The 17,279-nt window shown below is 44.1% G+C and overlaps 2 protein-coding genes across 2 annotated transcripts in view; one reads left to right on the top strand and one right to left on the bottom strand.

Annotated features, from left to right (window-relative positions):
- The window catches only part of RAB8B (RAB8B, member RAS oncogene family), a 73,321-nt gene extending 58,184 nt beyond the window's left edge, over positions 1-15,137 (top strand). Inside the window, exons 4-8 of the mRNA XM_084781610.1 lie at positions 6,026-6,103; positions 6,970-7,059; positions 8,906-8,971; positions 10,169-10,219; positions 11,005-15,137. Coding sequence (XP_084637736.1) covers positions 6,026-6,103; positions 6,970-7,059; positions 8,906-8,971; positions 10,169-10,219; positions 11,005-11,097 — 378 coding nt within the window. The 3' untranslated portion in view covers positions 11,098-15,137. The remainder of the gene's footprint in view (positions 1-6,025; positions 6,104-6,969; positions 7,060-8,905; positions 8,972-10,168; positions 10,220-11,004) is intronic.
- On the bottom strand, positions 263-791 carry LOC311597355 (large ribosomal subunit protein eL28-like). Its single transcript, XM_084781611.1, has one exon. The coding sequence runs from the start codon at positions 723-725 to the stop codon at positions 312-314; it is 414 nt and encodes a 137-aa protein (XP_084637737.1). The 5' UTR covers positions 726-791; the 3' UTR covers positions 263-311.
- Positions 15,138-17,279: the final 2,142 nt, after the last annotated feature.

Genomic DNA, 17,279 nt, shown 5'->3' with positions numbered 1-17,279 from the left:
TGGGATGAGGAAGCTGCAGTTTCCATCAGTGCTTTCTGTACTCAACATTCGCACACAGACCCAAAGAAAGGCCTTGCCAGTTCCAGCTTTGCCCGTTCCCTGAACCTGACCTGTGCTGGGCTTTGCTAACTCCCATGAATCCAAGCCACTGGTGTCCTTATTTCCTCATCAATAATACCCATTAGGCCAGGACTTCATCCGATCCTTACAGATTAACTAAGGGCTTTCTCTCTTCCCTAGATAGTAAAGTGAAGAGAAATACTTTTTTTTGAAAGGTCAGCAGACTCTTTATTGCTTCTGGGATATGGGGCTTAGGAGCTCTTGGTGGGGCGGGTGCGTTTCCTCTTCACCACCACAGGCTTCTGGCTTCGCAGGATGGCACTGGCCCTGAGGATGGCCGCTATCTGCAGATCCGGGCGGTAGTTGTTCTTCCGGATCATGTGCCTGATGCTGCTGAGGGTGGCCCGGGCATTCTTGTTGATGGTGGTCCTCACGTAAGAAGCGGCAGGTTTTCGCTGACCCGATCTGCGTTTCATGACCACGACGACTCCTTTGCCATCGGCCGCGGGCTCCACTCCCACCGTCTTGTAGTGAATCAGCCCGTTGTAGTGGAAGGAGTTGCGGGCCTTCAGATTATTGGGCTCGGTGCTATAGGTCCGCTTGTTCCTCTTGATCAGAAAACTGGAGCAGTTCCGGACGACCATCCATTGCAGATGCGTGGACATGGCGGCGGCGGCTCCTCTCCCTACCGCGGCCGGAGATGGAAAGAGAGAAAATAATTTTTAAATGTAAAAACAAAGAGACTTTAAGGAATTGAAAAAACTGTATTTGCTTTTTATTAGCTATATTTTGTTATTAGTCTTTATAATAAGTAATTAGTCCATTAGCTTTTAGATATTCTAGAGCTCCTCCATATCAGCCGAGGTACTTTTTGAGGTACTTTTTGTTGAAATATAAATTTCACGCCATGTAACAGGTGTGGCACAAGGAAGTTTCTTATTGTGAGAAGGGCAGGGGAGAGAGAAGATGTCATCTGAAGGAGCCGTGAGAGAGCGAACTTACAGAGCAGGAGGGAGGCAGAACCAGAGGGGCAGACAGAGAGGTAGGAGAACCCGCAGGACAGCTGGTGGGTTTTTTTGTTCTGGGCCCCTGGCAGCTGCAGCAGGTGATGATGTCAGAGGTTGCTAAGCAACCTATAGGCAGGCTAGCAGATCAGTTTTGTGATCTTATTCCTTTTATGGCACACTTAGCAAACCCCAAACCCTGTGACTAAGTGCTCATTTCTTGTTTCCTTTTGTCCCTCAGCACTATAGCCGTGTCACTTGTCTCTGTCTCCACCCTTGCAGCCTAGCCTTGCACGTGGCTCATCTCTCTGGAGCGTCCTTGACTGGCTTGGAAGGGACAGAATGATTCATAACTCTAGAGGAACTTGGCTGTCAGGCCATGTCCTTATTGCCATGGCTCTATTACATGGCTGTTACCTGTCCTTACGTGTGGCTCTAATGCATGGCACAAGCCGAGCCCGTGTTTGGTGAAACCCGGTGTGCTCAGACAGCCTTTGAAAGCTATATGATTACGCTCATGGAGCCCCGGGTTGGGCTGGGGCACAGCTCCTGTGACACCTGTAGTCCTGGGAGTGACGGTGGTAACAGCTGAAGGGGGCTGTCCTTTGCACCAGGGAGATCTGCCCTGGGCCACAGGTGCTTCTGCTTCCCCCTTTCCACCACTATCATGCACCCTACCCTAAGGCTGCTGGTTCCCTTTGACACTGTGGCGTGCCACTAGCCATTGAATGTGTTCTCCACACTCAGCCTATGACACTGTCTTAGAGTTTCTATTGCTGTGATAAAACATAGTGACCAAAATCAGGTTGGGAAAGAAAGGGTTTATTTCACCTTCTAACTCATAGTCCCGTCATCCAGGGAAGTGTGGGCAGGAACTCAGGGCAGGAACCTAAAGGCAGGAACTGATGCTGCGCCCTTGGAGAAGTTCTGTTTCTGACTTATTCCTCACACACGCTCGGCTTGCTCTCTTATACACCTATGAACCACCTCCCACCTCCCAGTGGGCTGAACCCTCCCACATCAGTTATCAATAAGAAAATATAATGTGTTTCATTAGCATAAAGACAGTGGCTGCTGCTCTCTTATTTTGCTTAGATTGGAATCTGAGGGAAGAAACTTCCTGTGGGCTTCAGGGATACAGTTGTTGGTGTTTGTTTCTCCCAGGGAAGATAAAAAAGAACATTTGAACAGGGGAGGCTTGATATAGGTTGTGGGTAACTTTATTAGAAGCATCTTAGACACACTAGTGTTTGTGTTGGCCAGTGTTTTACATTTCGCCTAGGTGGCCCTGCCATTCCCGTGGTCCCTTTCCCACGAGAATAGGCAGGAGCACAGCCCTGTGGAGCAGGCGTCTCGCTCCATCCAGTCCATGGCGTGAAGAAATAGGCCAGTGGGGTATGTTACTTAATTTAGACTCAAGGACCATCTGGCTTTCTCGTGTTCCTACTGCATCCTCTTCCTTCCTGTTGCTTCATGTGACTACAGAGCATTGCTGCTCAGGGTACCATCGGCTTTTCCACGGTGAAGATAGGGACCTTGCTTTACTTCTTTGTTTTGCTGTACAGTGCTGGCTCCTGACATAGCAGATGAGCAGTCGGTCCTTGCTGTCAGTGTGAGTCCGCGGAAGAGTCTTCAGGAGATGCTGTACTGTTGAAGTCTTGGGTCTCTCAGGCTGTCTGTTCCAGTGAGCTGTAGGCTGCTGTGTTTGCATGGAGCGTGCTGTGTCCTGTAGGTGGTGGTCAGGACAAGCTTTGGTTGGTCGGATCAGGCATGCAGCATTCTTCTGGAGTCTGCCACCTTGTAGATTTCTTGATTTTGTTTTAAACATGTCAGCAACCTTACAGGCTTCGCAGCAAACCTTGATTGGACAACTAGGCTGCAAGGGAAAGAAGGGCCATATCATTATGTCATCGTTATCTCTCACAGACCAGCAGCTTCTTCTGAATTCTTAGGCAGCAGCTCTCACTGTAGACCTCAGTAGATAGTTTAACTGATATACTTAATTTCTATTTCTAGCAGATCCATATTAATATCAGTTACCTAACAAACATAGGAAATAGTGAAATAGCTTTTGCTGTTGAAATCAAAGAGGAAAGTTGGTAATAAGTGACTGTTGTTTGTTGAGTCCAAGCTATGTTCTGGGTTAAGCAGTTTATAAATAACATCATTAGATCCTCAGGACAGTCTCACGTTGGAGACTGAGAAAGCTCAAACTCTGCCTTCCAAGGTCTCCCTATTAAATACCTAAGCTAGAAGCTTCTGGCTTGAGAGCCTCTGCCCCTCACACTACACTGTGCTGACCAAGGGAAGGGACATTTGAGGCAGACAGGGCACCTGTCTGAGTGATCATTTAGCTCAAAGATAATAGCGTGATAGTGGTTACTTGGTTAATTTTAACTGTAGATAGCTAAATATTCTACATTGGTAATTATTGCTTTTTTTTATTGTGCTAAACAATAGGTAGCATGCAACTTAAACACTTTCCTTTTAAAATATGCACTTTCTCACTTTAATAAAAAATTTAAAAACTTAAAATTAAGAAATGAAATTTTTATAGTGTATAGCCAAAGTAAAATGTGCATTTGAGGCAAGAAGGAGTGGGGCAGAGGAGAATATTGCTTGTATTTAAACAATAGCATGCTTTTACTCCAGCACTCATGAGGCAGAGGCAGGCATATCTATGAATTCAAGGCCAGCCTGGCTATATAGAAAGTTCCAGGTTAGCAAGGCTACATAGAAAAGAAAGAAAAAGAAAAGAAAAAACCCAACAATACTTTTTTCCCTGGCTATTAAAAAATGGATATAGGCGGCTGGAGAGATGGCTTAGCGGTTAGGAGCACTAACTTTTCATCCAGATGCCCTGGGTTCAGTTCCCAGCACTCACATGGCTGTAACTGTCTGTAACTTCAGTTCCAGGGGATCTGAAACCTCACATAAACAAATATGCAGACAAAACACCTAAAGTGGATGTAAGTGGTACAAAAAAGCGTTAAAAATGCCAAGAAATCATCCCAAACCCTACTCCTCGGAGAGATAAGTCTTAATATTTTTTATTTGGAAGCCAGCCTGTGCAGGACTTTGCCTATCATGAGAGCAGTGGCATTGAGTGATCAGGCACCTACAGAGAGGAGACGGCAGGAGGTTCGCAGCGGAGGCAGGAGGGCGGCTGAGACTGGCCGGCAGCCCAGCACAGCGAGTGGAGGAGAATCTAAGAGGCTCATGCATGAGAAGAGGCTCTGAAAACACAGAGCCACGGAGCCTGCAGGACCTAGGGACCAGCTGTGAGGGAAGCACCCTGGTGTTTGCACGGGCCACAGGCGTTTAGTACCTTCACCACGTGATAGTACAGGAAAAAGAGAGGATTTGGGAGGGACTCCAAGTCTTCCGTTTTACTCGTGAGAATGTGTGGTGACTATTGGAAATACCTGACAGCTGGTGTCTAGACTGTTCCCTAAAGGACATCTGGCCATGTCTGTCTTCTTAGACCCATCCAGGGCCTCTTCCCAATAGACCTGTGCATCTTCCCTGTTTAGCAGTCCCAGCCCTTTGTCAGGTCAACCCTGCTCAGTCTTCATGCCTTGGCTTTGCTCATTTTCTTAGAGACACTATCCCTCACCACCTCCCCAGATAAGATAATGTCCCTGCGTTTAGTTCAGAGTTCTCCACGCCTCTTTGTAGAGATTGCCAGAAGTCTAGGTCATTGTATATTGGTCGGTTTCCTCTGCTAGTTTTTCATGAAAGACCTTGGTTTTCTTGTTCACTGCTCATAGTACCTAGTTTAAGTACGGTACTTGGCACATACTAGATACTTAACAAATTCTTGGGAGTTGGAAGGGTTGTTTTAATGGTGTGTGTGTGTGTGTGTGTGTGTGTGTGTGTGTGTGTGTGTGTGTATGAATATTTTAGATACAGTTTTATTATGTAGCCCAGGCTTGCCTGGAATTCTTCTCTTGTCTCCTGAGGCTTAGGATTTCTAACATGGCCAGCCTTAGGACCAGTGTGTCTTCTCTCTCTCCATCTGCTCTCTCTTACAGTGCCGGAGGTCAAGCCTGCAGTGTTTACCCATGCTGGGCAAGCACTCTGCTGCGCATTGCTGAGTGGGTTGATACTTAAGTGGATGTAGCACAGGTCCTCAAGTCCTGAGGAATGGTCCTGGCGATCCGTGACTCAGTGTGTTCAGAGCCTCTTCTCATGCATGAGCTTCTTAGCTTCTCCACCATTGGCTTTCCTGGAGCTGCTGCCCTGGCCGGCAGCGGCCTTCCTGCTTTTACCCTGAACCTCTTCCAGTCTCTCTTCTGTAAGGGTAGCCATGTTCAGCTCACATAGTGCTGAAAAGAGGGCTGGGCGCTTAACATACAGGTGTTATTTGAATCATTTGGAAAGTAGATCTTTTAGATTTTACCTGGTGGGAGAATCTTTACAAACATGATGCAATGCCTTTAATTAACCCATGTAATAAGTCCATTATACGTTCATATGACGTGTTAGTGTCAGACAAATGGTAATATTGTGTTTAGCCCATACTGAAAGAAAAATATCTTCTTAGGAATCATGGTCTCAGTCTCAGTAGAGGGGTAAGAAGAACAATTATTTCCATTTGGAATAAGCAGGTGTGCCCTGGAGGTGTCCCTCTTCTCAGCGTTCACTGTCCCTCTGTCTCAGCCAGGCCTGCAGCTCCCTTTGGTGCCAATCATCATCACCGGTGGTGGGGTAGAAAGAGCGTCTCACCTTTCCCGCAATCACTAATTCATTAAAGTTAACAATGAAGATGTTAACAGAATTTGTTTATACAGTGACACAGTAACAGAAGTCATTTGGTTTTGCCTCTGTATTTTTCAAACTTATTATAAATCTCTCTTTAAAGACCAAAAAAAGACAGAAGAGAGGCAGGTAGGCCTGTCGCACGCTGCGAGCTCTAAGTATATGGAGTATGACATAAAACCTCTTGTTTCCTCCCATAGGGAATTATGCTGGTCTATGACATCACCAATGAAAAATCCTTTGACAACATTAAAAATTGGATAAGAAACATTGAAGAGGTGTGTACGGAAGGAAGTGACAGTGCTGGACAGAGGCCTGATGGGAACATGTGGTGGGCAGGGTGTTGCTTTCTCCTGGAGGAGGCTGAGGTGCTGAGGAGCAGAATGGGCAGGGCAGGCCCACCCTGTCCACTGCGGGGCTTGGGGCAGAGGAAGTACCTACCTCCCCAATGATGCCAGATGGACCTGCCCTACACAGATAGTGGGCAGAGGACCATTTTCATATTTAAATTCAGGTCAGACTTTAACACAACAAGATATCCGAGTCCCCACTGTGTTTCACTAGCAGAAATATATATCTGCAACTTAGTTTTGCCTTTTTAACATTTTATCTTCTTTAGATATTTGAAATTTGGGTTAGTTCTAGGATAGTTGGTACTAAGTTTTCTTTAAAACCTCCATGGCATTTCACAAAAAACAAACAAACAAAAAACAAAAACAAAACAAAACACCAAAAAAAAAAAACCTGACTAGGAAATAACTTAGCACATTTGAATGAACCCATAGTTGATATTTTTAAATAGTTCAGAACCCAGATTACTTTGTCTACTTGGTGACTCAGTGCTAAGCATTTTTCTGCCTTTGACTAGAATAATTGTTTGGAAGCCTGACTGTTAGATAACCATAAGATACATTTATCTTACGAGTTCCGAGAACAAGTGCCGGCCTTCAGGGAGATGTTTGTACAGGCGCTGTGAAGGCTCTAAGCTGAAGTAACTCTCCCGTCCTTCTTTAAACTGTTTTCTAAATTGGGCTGTGTGCTGAAAGGAAGATTGTCTTGTCATTGAAGACGCTGGTGCGTTTCTGACAGGGCAGGGTTTTCCCACTGCGTTGCTGTTTTATAATGCTCTGTTTTCTCCCTGCAGCACGCCTCTTCAGATGTTGAAAGAATGATCCTGGGTAACAAATGTGACATGAATGACAAAAGACAAGTGTCAAAAGAGAGAGGGGAGAAGGTAAATTTGAACCAGATGGATAACGGACAGAATCTGCTCCCATTCAGCGTTCATTTTCTTAGTATTGATTTACCTTTTTCAAATATCTGTTTTAATCCTCTAAGAACTGACTATCAAACAACAGTGAGATGTAGTCTGTACTTGAACAGTGGGCATTAGTATTCAGATCAACTCCAGTTGTAGCGTCCGGCTGTGACTCGCCCTGAGGGATCTGCTGGGAGACACAGGCCGCCTTCCTTACGCTCCCTGCAGCTTTGAGTTCAGGCTCCTTCTTTTAGATCTGTGTGAAAAGCCCCTCATTGAAGTTAAAATCATTCAGTTTCTGAAAAAATATACTAGGGTGTGTGAAATTTCAACCACACTCACTTTCCAGTTCATTGTTTTTCTGGGATTTTAGCACAGGTTAGCTGCAGCTCCTAAGGGTGGCATTGACTGGTGCCTGTCTGTCTAGATCTATAGAGCAAATGACTACTTTTCTGTGCATATTTACTTCTGTGTTTTTCTCAATTCTTGAGAAGGTTTTCCTTTTAAATCTGAAACTTTTCTCCAGTGATAGGTGCAAAACATGTTTTATTTTCTAGTCGATTTGCTTGTAAAACTCTTCTCTTAATTTGGGTATTGGTGCATGGGCGAGGGCTCTGAGAATAGGTGGAAATGGAAGAAGAGATCAAACTTGTTACGATCCACGGAGTAGTTCATTCAGAAGGGAGTCAGGACAGCCACATTGGAGAGCCTCACTCTTAGACAAGATGAAGGAGTCAATAAGCCCCAGGCGGTCTGTGAGGGTGAGGTGGGCTGTGAGGGTGAGGTGGGCTGTGAGGGTGAGGTGGGCTGTGAGGGTGAGGTGGGCTATGAGGGTGAGGTGGGCTGTGAGGGTGAGGTGGGCTGTGAGGGTGAGGTGGGCTGTGAGGGTGAGGTGGGCTGTGAGGGTGAGGTGGGCTGTGAGGGTGAGGTGGGCTGTGAGGGTGAGGTGAGGTGGGCTGTGAGGGTGAGGTGGGCTGTGAGGGTGAGGTGAGGTGGGCTGTGAGGGTGAGGTGGGCTGTGAGGGTGAGGTGGGCTGTGAGGGTGAGGTGGGCTGTGAGGGTGAGGTGAGGTGGGCTGTGAGGGTGAGGTGAGGTGGGCTGTGAGGGTGAGGTGGGCTATGAGGGTGAGGTGGGCTGTGAGGGTGAGGTGGGCTGTGAGGGTGGGGTGGGCCGTGAGGGTGAGGTGAGGTGGGCTGTGAGGGTGGGGTGGGCCGTGAGGGTGAGGTGAGGTGGGCTGTGAGGGTGAGGTGGGCTGTGAGGGTGAGGTGGGCTATGAGGGTGAGGTGGGCTGTGAGGGTGAGGTGGGCTGTGAGGATGGGGTGGGCTATGAGGGTGAGGTGGGCTGTGAGGGTGAGGTGGGCTGTGAGGGTGAGGTGGACCGTGAGGGTGAGGTGGGCTGTGAGGGTGAGGTGGGCTGTGAGGATGGGGTGGGCCGTGAGGGTGAGGTGGGCTGTGAGGGTGAGGTGGGCTATGAGGGTGAGGTGGGCTATGAGGGTGAGGTGGGCTGTGAGGGTGAGGTGAGGTGGGCTGTGAGGGTGAGGTGGACCGTGAGGGTGAGGTAGACTATGAGGGTGAGGGTGAGGTGGGCTGTGAGGGTAGGATGGGCTGTGACAGAGAGGCTCCATCCTCTGTTTCTTCTTGGGTGTGTTTTAAAGACCCACTAGAACTACAGAAGAAATTTCTAACATCATGTTTTAAGTAGACTAAGTTAAACCATAGGAATTCAGGCATAGACTCTTGGGGCTTTGACACATGGAAATCTACTAAGTGCTTTGTTTATCCAAGCCTCTTCCATTAAATTTAATTTTCTCTTTGTCTTTCAGTTGGCAATTGACTATGGAATTAAATTTTTGGAGACAAGTGCAAAATCCAGTACAAATGTCGAAGAGGTAAGAAATGTGTGGTGACTTGAAAGCCTCCTGTGTGCTTTTATGCCTTGGGCTTTCACATGGGCTCTGCTTGCTGGATTTCAAGCATGCAGCCTCCACATGGATTGTGTTAAGATTGCTCAATTAAGATTCTTGGAACAGAGGAGATACAAGTTCATTTTAAGTTCAGTGCAGCCCTTTGTTTGGGAAGTTAGAAGTTGCAGACTCGCAGTGTCCTCTCTGCTCAGTGTCATAACCCTATACTGGCCTGTAAGCAGACAAGCTGAATAACTTGAATTAAACGTCTGTGTCTTGAATGGATTCCCTTTGTGAGTGCATTTGAAGTAGATTATGCATGGCACTGTAATAGTGTGGCATTTATTAGATATAAGAAAGTGTTTTTCATAGGATAATCTTAATAAATTTCCATTACATTAGCTGTTAAAGCCAGATTATCTGGGGGGCTAGCAAGATGGCTCAGATTTTAGCATTGTGCTGGATAGTTTTATGTCATCTTGACACAAGCTAAAGAAGAGGAGACCTCAATTAATAAATGCCTCTATAAGATCAGGCTGTAGTCAAGGCATTTTGTTAATTAGCGATTGATGGAGAAAGGGCCCAGCCCATTGTGGGTGGAGCCATTACTGGGCTGGTGGTCCTAGGGTCTGTAATAAAGCAGGCAGAGCAAGCCTTGTGGAGCAGCGCCCTCCATGGCCTCTGTGTCAGCGCCTGCTCCAGGTTCCTGCCCTGCTTCAGTTCCTGTTCTGCGTTCCCTTTGGCAATGAACTGTGGTGTGGACGCACAAGCTGAGTAAGCCCTTTCCTCCCAGGTTGCTTTGGTCCTGGTGCTCATCTCAGCAATAGTGACCAACCCTAACAAGTGTTATCTGGGCCAGGGCTTGAACTCTTTCCTTGGGAAATAGGGTGCTACACAGAGCCCTGTCCTGTTCTTGGTGTCCGAAACTCAGTGTGTGCCATATTAGGAACTTGTGACAGTTATTATATACGTAAAATAGTTGGTGAATAAGTGACAGTATGACAACACTGAAAAATATGATGTAAGTGAAAAAGCCAATAACATGTACATGCTAAGATTTTAGTTATACTATTTTTTCAATTAAAAACCCTGAAGTGGTATATTTACAAGTAAATAACAAAAATTCTATATTTCTATTTTGAAATATAACTACTTAATAATTTTTGTTTGTTTTACCTTTAGGCATTTTTTACACTTGCTCGGGATATAATGACAAAACTCAACAGAAAAATGGTTTGTATCACTTGCGGTTTCATTTCATGACACAGCCTTATAGTTTGGCGCTCAGCCAAGTGGACGGTGTGATTATAGTGTGCTCACATTAAATTTAGTCGTTGTTATACCTTCATGTGATTGCACTATGGTTCTAATTTCTATGGCTTCGGGGTTGTTTCTGCATCATGTCTGTCTCAGCTCTTTCCTCTCTGGCTCCTGAAGTAGTAGTTAATTGATTTTTTTTCAAACTAGTGAAAGTAATGATAGCTGATAATACTAGCTTTTTCATAAAATTATCTAGCTCAATTTTCATATCTACATATTTGTATTGATATAATGAGGCCCTTGGACTTGCTCAAGTTGGCTTCTATTTCCAGCTGTCAGTGATGAATCTTTAGGGTTCCCTAAAGTTCATTTTAACATAGGTCCTGATGAAAATTATCTCCCTTCTATTACCAACCCTTCTTGCCTCTAAGTGGACTGCCCTGTGTACTGCTCTGCTGTCTTTAACCATCCCCTTAGCCCTGTCTCCATCACTGTCCTTGACACCCTTCAGGCCATGGCTGGAACTGCTTTGAACTAGGCCTAGAGCATCCTCCCCAACACACGAGTAAAACAACAGTGCTAGCTAATAAGACAGTGCTGAGACTTAACTAATTCCTTTTCTGGTACAATTTTCCGGTGAGCACAGGCAAGAGTATTCTCACATGCATTCCCCACATGCTGTGCTTTTACCTGGTAGGTAATTGGGGTCAAACCATGAGATTTTGGTTTCCTTAGAAGCTTCATAATCTGTTTTTCAGAATGACAGCAATTCTTCAGGAGGAGGTGGACCAGTGAAAATAACAGAAAACCGGTCCAAGAAGACCAGTTTTTTCCGCTGTTCACTGCTTTGATGAACTCTTGACTTCTGAGAGACTGCAGTATACCTAGAGAGCCCTTCCCTGCTTCTCTGAAAGCACAGGCTACCCAGCCTCAGAGTCACCTCGCCCGGCTGCTGCGGAGAGCACCATGGAACTCTAGACCTCTCAACCAGAACGCCCAGTGGATTCCAGCCTCATGGCCTAGAAAAAAAAAAACAAAAAACGGGCTCCTTTCTTCAAACATGGAAGCAGTGACGTGGAGACACATGCAGGACCTAACTGGTTTTTCCTTGTTTTACTGCCTGTCCTGGAAGCTGCTATCTTTCTGCACATGAGTGTCAGCCTTTCCTTGGTACAGCATAATCTTAGACTCCTAACTACGCACTTTAGTGGCATGAAGTTCTAGACTTGTATATTTGGGGATGTTTAAAGACAGCAGAGCATTAAACAGAGGTTGACGTACTAAAATTAAAGGATGGTTGGCCTGGGTCATGCGGCCAGAGTTCCTCTGTTGGTAGCATTCATCAAAGGGCTTTGATTTGTAGTGTTCTTAAAAAGTCACTAAATTCTGGTAAACATTCAAGATTCATAAGAATGGCCATCCATTCACCAGAGGCTGTGGCTTCTCCATCCTTTCTGGCGGCTGTCAGCCTTGCCCATCCCTGAGTGGCTGTAAGCCTTGTGAGGTTGGCTGCCACAGCCTCCTGGCTGGAACAGCACGTGGGGAGCACTCCAGTCTCACTGTCTCTGAGGGTTGGAGTTGCTGTCCTTTCTCCTGCCTGGCTTGTTGTCATTGCCTACTGATCTAAAGCCAGTAACATATGCAAGCTCTGCTGTGTCTGCCTGTGAATTTCATGAGCTGAAATTTCACATAGGGAGAGAAATGGTCACTAGGGCTTCATTTTCACATCCAGCTGTGGTCTTGTCACATGAGAATATGTAATATATTCTTTCTGCGTCTCACCCATTAGTTTGTATTACCCAATTCTTAACCATAATCCCGATCTGTGAGAGTTAACAAGGGTTAGATTTAGATTTTGTTTGCAGAAAACACACCAATACAGAGAGAGATTAAACATATTGGTGTAGTTTTAAAAGATAGCTATTAGTCATGCTGAAAGTAATGACTTTTTGTTCTATTTGAGGTTAAAAAAAAAAAGTAATTAGACCTAGCACACCCTCCAGAAATCTTGCCTTTTCATTAGAGCACATATGGACCAGGTTTTGGCTTTCAAACAGCCATTGTATAGACCAAGCCCTGTATGTTAAGGTTTGTCATTAGAGAAGTGCTGTGGCCATCCAGGCCAAAGCCAACCAAAGGCTTTGCTGCCTTTCTCACCGAATGCTGGTTCTGAAGTTTCTTCTGTGGATGAGCCCACTACACTGTTTTGGGACGTAGTATTTAGTGTTAACCTTTGTGCCAAATACAGATCATAATGCTACTGCTGTTGTTCTAGCCTTCCATGTCCTAACAGAGGGCATAACAACAGGTGACAGCAGCAGTCAGCCCTCCCCTTAGGAACTGGAGGTGGAAGTGGATGTGGTTAGCTGGTCGCACAGATAGTTCTGTTTCTGGCCCAGCCTGTGGCTTCAGTGCTTGGACGCGTCAGGCTTCCCGTCTGTGGGGCCTCAGCAGCAGCCCCTAGCTGCAGTACACCAGAGTTATTTTTGGTGCATAAGCTGACTACTGTTGACAAACTTCAGCCTTTTCTTCTTTTTCCCTCATTACCTATCAGCTTAAAGTCACACATGGCTGTCCCAGTGTAAGCTGTTCTTTCACTGAGAATTGATTGTAAGTCTAACATCTTCAAATTAAATACATTTTGAAAAGAACCAGTATTTTCTTAGAAATGTCTTATCACTACTTTTCTGGGAAAAAAAAGTTCAAGCAGTTACAATGGTAACAAAGTTCTTTGCAAAAAGCAGGAGCCATGACACCATATACGAATGTAATTCTCTCAGTGTTTACCTCTGACTGTTTGGTGTCTTAACACTTTGGTTTCTATCTCAGGGGTTGTCTGCAAACCAAAACTGACATGTTCTGTGGTCAGTTTTTTGTTTTTTACTTTAAACATAATGCTTTGCTTTTGATTTCTACACTCTTCTTGTGTCTTTTGTGGGTTAATAACTAGTCTCCATGAACTTCTCTTTGGAAGAGCCTGTAAATGTTGGGTGAGTCTAAAAGTGCTCTTTGAAGTAGCAGCAAACTGGGAGTATATCCTCTGTTATATAGAAATAAATTGTCCTTGCTATTTTCTTACATTTAGCTTCGCTGAATTGTATATAATTTGAGCTCAGACCATAGGAATTCACTTTCTGCATGGTAAAAACAACCCAACAAATATCTGCTTTGCTTAATAATGTACATACGGTGCATTATTTTTTCTATTTGTAGATGAATTTAGCAACAGATAATTGTCTGTTCCCTGCTGAGACTGAAGAAATCTAGGTGTGTGTGTGTGTGTGTGTGTGTGTGTGTGTGTGTGTGTTTGTGTGTGTGTGCGCGCGCACGCGCTTGCGGCATGCACGTGAGCATTTCTGTGGTCTTATGGATAGGGTACATAGAGATTTTTGCAGTAGTATTAGTGGTTCACAATGGCTGCACATTATTATTATTGTACTAATTTTTTTTACAACAATTGGACACAAAATTTTCAAATAGAGCCTGCAGGTATCAGACGGTGAAATGTGCTGTAACTAGGTAGTGTGTGAAGACGTTGGGTGTAAAATGTTTCCCTAGGAACTTGTTCTAGCCTTTTACTTCAGACAGGTGACAATGAGGTGATCTACCTGAGCATCAGGCAGTTGGTGCCTCGGGGCTTTTTCCTCTTCATGTGGACATCTTGGGCAGTCTTTGTTAGAAATTTCCTGATGACTATACTCTTTACTTTGAAGGACAATTTTTTAAATTATACCTCATTTAGCTAACTAATATTCTAACAACTGGTAGAAAAATAGTGAGCCAGTCTGTAAGTATCCAACATAATTTAGACTGCATGTTTTGTTTTGCCTTGTTTTGAACTGAGGGAAAAGTGTGATACATTTGTTTTGAATAAAGCATGCGTGTCAATACTCAGTAGCATACAAAAAAATATGACTGCCCTGTCCATTAATGAATTTAGTTGTGCAATATACACGATTGTTCTGCGGTTTACCAGTAAGAAATTGTAACTGTGTTTTTAAGGCTCCAAATGCTGAGAATCTGTATTAGGGCTTATAAAGCGTCTTCCTATGAACAGTAAAAGGACAAGCTAAGCAGACTTTCTTTTCAAGCCTATGACTTACAATCTTTTATAAATATAGTTCTTAATCTTTAAAGATGAGATTCTAAGCCTCGAATTTTAAAGCCACATTTCATTATGTTGGTTTACGGATCTCAAGATTTCTACAATGCATTTTTTTTTTTTTAGACTTCAAAACAAAACAAAACAGACCTTCCCTTATCTTTCTCGTTACGTCCAGTGGCAGAGAGGACTGTCTGAAAATGAAATCCCTTGACCCAGAGGCACACAGCAGGTCAGGATATACTAACAAAATGTATGAATACCATGTTCATTAGAAAGAAACCAAACCACTGAGAACAGAAATGAAAATCAGCTAGCATTTGTTTTAAGAATTTTCCAGATTTTCCTTTGTATCTTGAAATGTGTGCCATATGCCAAGAACTAACAGAACTTTGTATTTCGTCTTTGTACCTTTTTTGTTTTCAAAGTGAACATATGATCATTCATTCCTATGGCTTTATAGATGGGTTTGTCTTGATGTTTGCAACTGTTTTCCCTTAATGCAAAATGTCATGAACTATCTGACTAAAGTCATACCCTTCTTTTGTGGGAACTATAGAGTTTCTTCATAGACTTTTACTTGTGTGTTAAGCATTTTATTTTGCTCCCGTGGCTTACTGTGGAAAGCTCCTGTGGATAGTATGGACCTGCCATGTAGCTGGTCTATTGAAGCCAGTTCATTAACTGTACTGATACTGATGCTGTGTTTTTTAAAAATGGAAATTATTCCAGGTGAACTTTTTTTTTACAATAATATTCATCTAAAATAAAAACTACATGATGAAAATGTTCATGACTCTGAAGTGGATTGTACATGTTAGGATATGTGTGGAATTAAGCCATATTTTAATTATTGTCTTTGTGTCTTTGTCCATTTTACACAACAGTGAGTCTCATAACATTTTAATGCAAGTATATAAGATACTCCAGCATATTGCCTCCCTGTGCTCTTCTGCCTTCCCATCTTTTCCTCCTCTCTCCATTAGTCCCCATCACTCTCTTAGACAGGCGTCATATACAGATATGACTTAATTCTCTTAATATGAATATCTTTATATTTATTTTCTTGCAAATGACATTGCCCTGTCACTGAAGCTGAGAGAAGACAACATGTCCTTGACAGAGAAATGTAACAGCAAAGTTAGTCAAGACAACTTTCCCAACTGCTCTCAATGGAGTGACAGGGCATAATCTAGACAGGTTAAGGAATAAATGGAAAATAAACAACTGAAGGTGGTAACTATGGGGCTGGCAAGGTGGTTCAGTGAGCAAGGGCACTTGCCACTAAGCCTGTCGACCCAACTCAGATCCTGGAAGCTCCAGAAGGAGGAAACTGATTCCCACAAGTTATCTTGTCATTTCCACACAGACACACACACAAATATAGAAAAATGAAACCACTTTTAAAAAATGAAACAATGTGAAAAAGACTATAGGCAAGCCTCCTGTGCTGTTGTACTTCTTTCTGAGACAGGCCTTACTATGTAGAACTGCCTGGCATCAAACTTGAGATCCTATTCCATCTGAATAACTCTGGGGCCAGGCCTGAAAACCTGAGTTTGAGTCTGGGCCTGAGATGGCAGAAGGAGAGAGCTGACCCTGGAGAGTTGTCCTCTGACTTCCGCGCGTGTGTCATGGTGAGTGTGTGCACGTGCAAACAAACACACTTCATAGAAGATAAAGTAATTAAAATCATTTTAAAGTTTTGCTCCCTCCCTCTCTTCAGACAAGATCTTACCTCCTGTCTATCTCTCAAGTACTGTGATGTCAGGCATGTACCACTATACCAGGCGTTACCATGCTTCTACAAGGTTTGAAGGAGCTTTAATAGAGATGCATAGGTACTGGTTAAGATAGTGGTAAATCAACAACAACAGCAACACACACACACACACACACACACACACACACACACACACACACACAAACAAGTGCTGTAACTAAATATTAAATCTAGCCCCACCTGCCCGGGGAGTTGAGTAAAGCCTGAACGTGCTGAACTAGCTTTAAATCTGAACACATGACTTTGTCAAAAGGGCGGCAAGTGGAAGCTTTATCGCAGGGCGTGGCGGGGCATGCCTGTAATCCCAGCTCTGGAGAAACTCAAGCAGGAGGGCTGGCGTACACAGCACATTCAAGGCCAACCTGAAATACAGAATGACTTTGTCTCAAAGAAAAAGAGTAAAGACACAAGTACACTATGCTTCTGTGGAGATATTTCTGCTCAGAGCTGAAGTAGCGGAGTTGCGCTGATAGCTTTGGTTCTAGGTCAATATAAAACATTCTTCCTAATGGTGTGTCAGTTTGCAGTATTGCTTGCACAATGAAGTATTCCACTCTTAGGGAGATCTTAAGATACTTGCTGTTCTTCTGGAGGAGTATGTTTGGTTCTTAGAACCCACATGAGGTGGCTCACAACTGTCTGTGTTTCCAGTCCCATGGGATCAGATGTCTCTGGTCTCTGGGCACCTGCCCTCACATGCGCATACCCACATGCAGACATACACACCTACACATAACTAAAGTTAATAAAAATAGGACTGAGTATGGTGCCACATACCTGCAATCCCAGCACTAAGGAGGGAGATCTTTATGAGTTCAAAGCCAGCCTGGGCTACATAGTGAGTTCCAGGCCAGCCAGAGCTATGTAAGCAGACTCTGTTTCAAACTAATAATAATGATAAATTTTTTAAAAGAAAAGTATTTAGTGAAATAAGTGGGCTGTATATGTGACTGTTTAAGATTGCAAAGAAATAATTTTTATTTAAAAACCTTATTTTCAGAAGTGAGAAGCAAAAATGCCTTCAGCTAGTTCCCAGCGTTCCTACCACTCTGGCTTTTCATTGAGGTTTTCCAAGAACTCTGTGTGACGGCTGCATTAGTTACTTTTCTCCTTGCTATGACAAAAATATCTGACATGAAGCAGTTTGA

The sequence above is a fragment of the Acomys minous genome (genome assembly GCF_964271855.1).
Source record: "Acomys minous genome assembly, chromosome: 5".
Lineage (NCBI taxonomy): Eukaryota > Metazoa > Chordata > Mammalia > Rodentia > Muridae > Acomys > Acomys minous.
This window is presented reverse-complemented; position numbering and strand designations above follow the sequence as displayed.

What these genes read in the sequence shown, in the direction of transcription:
- LOC311597355 (XM_084781611.1), bottom strand. Translation starts at nt 725, where the DNA reads ATGTCCACGCATCTGCAATGGATGGTCGTCCGGAACTGCTCCAGTTTT.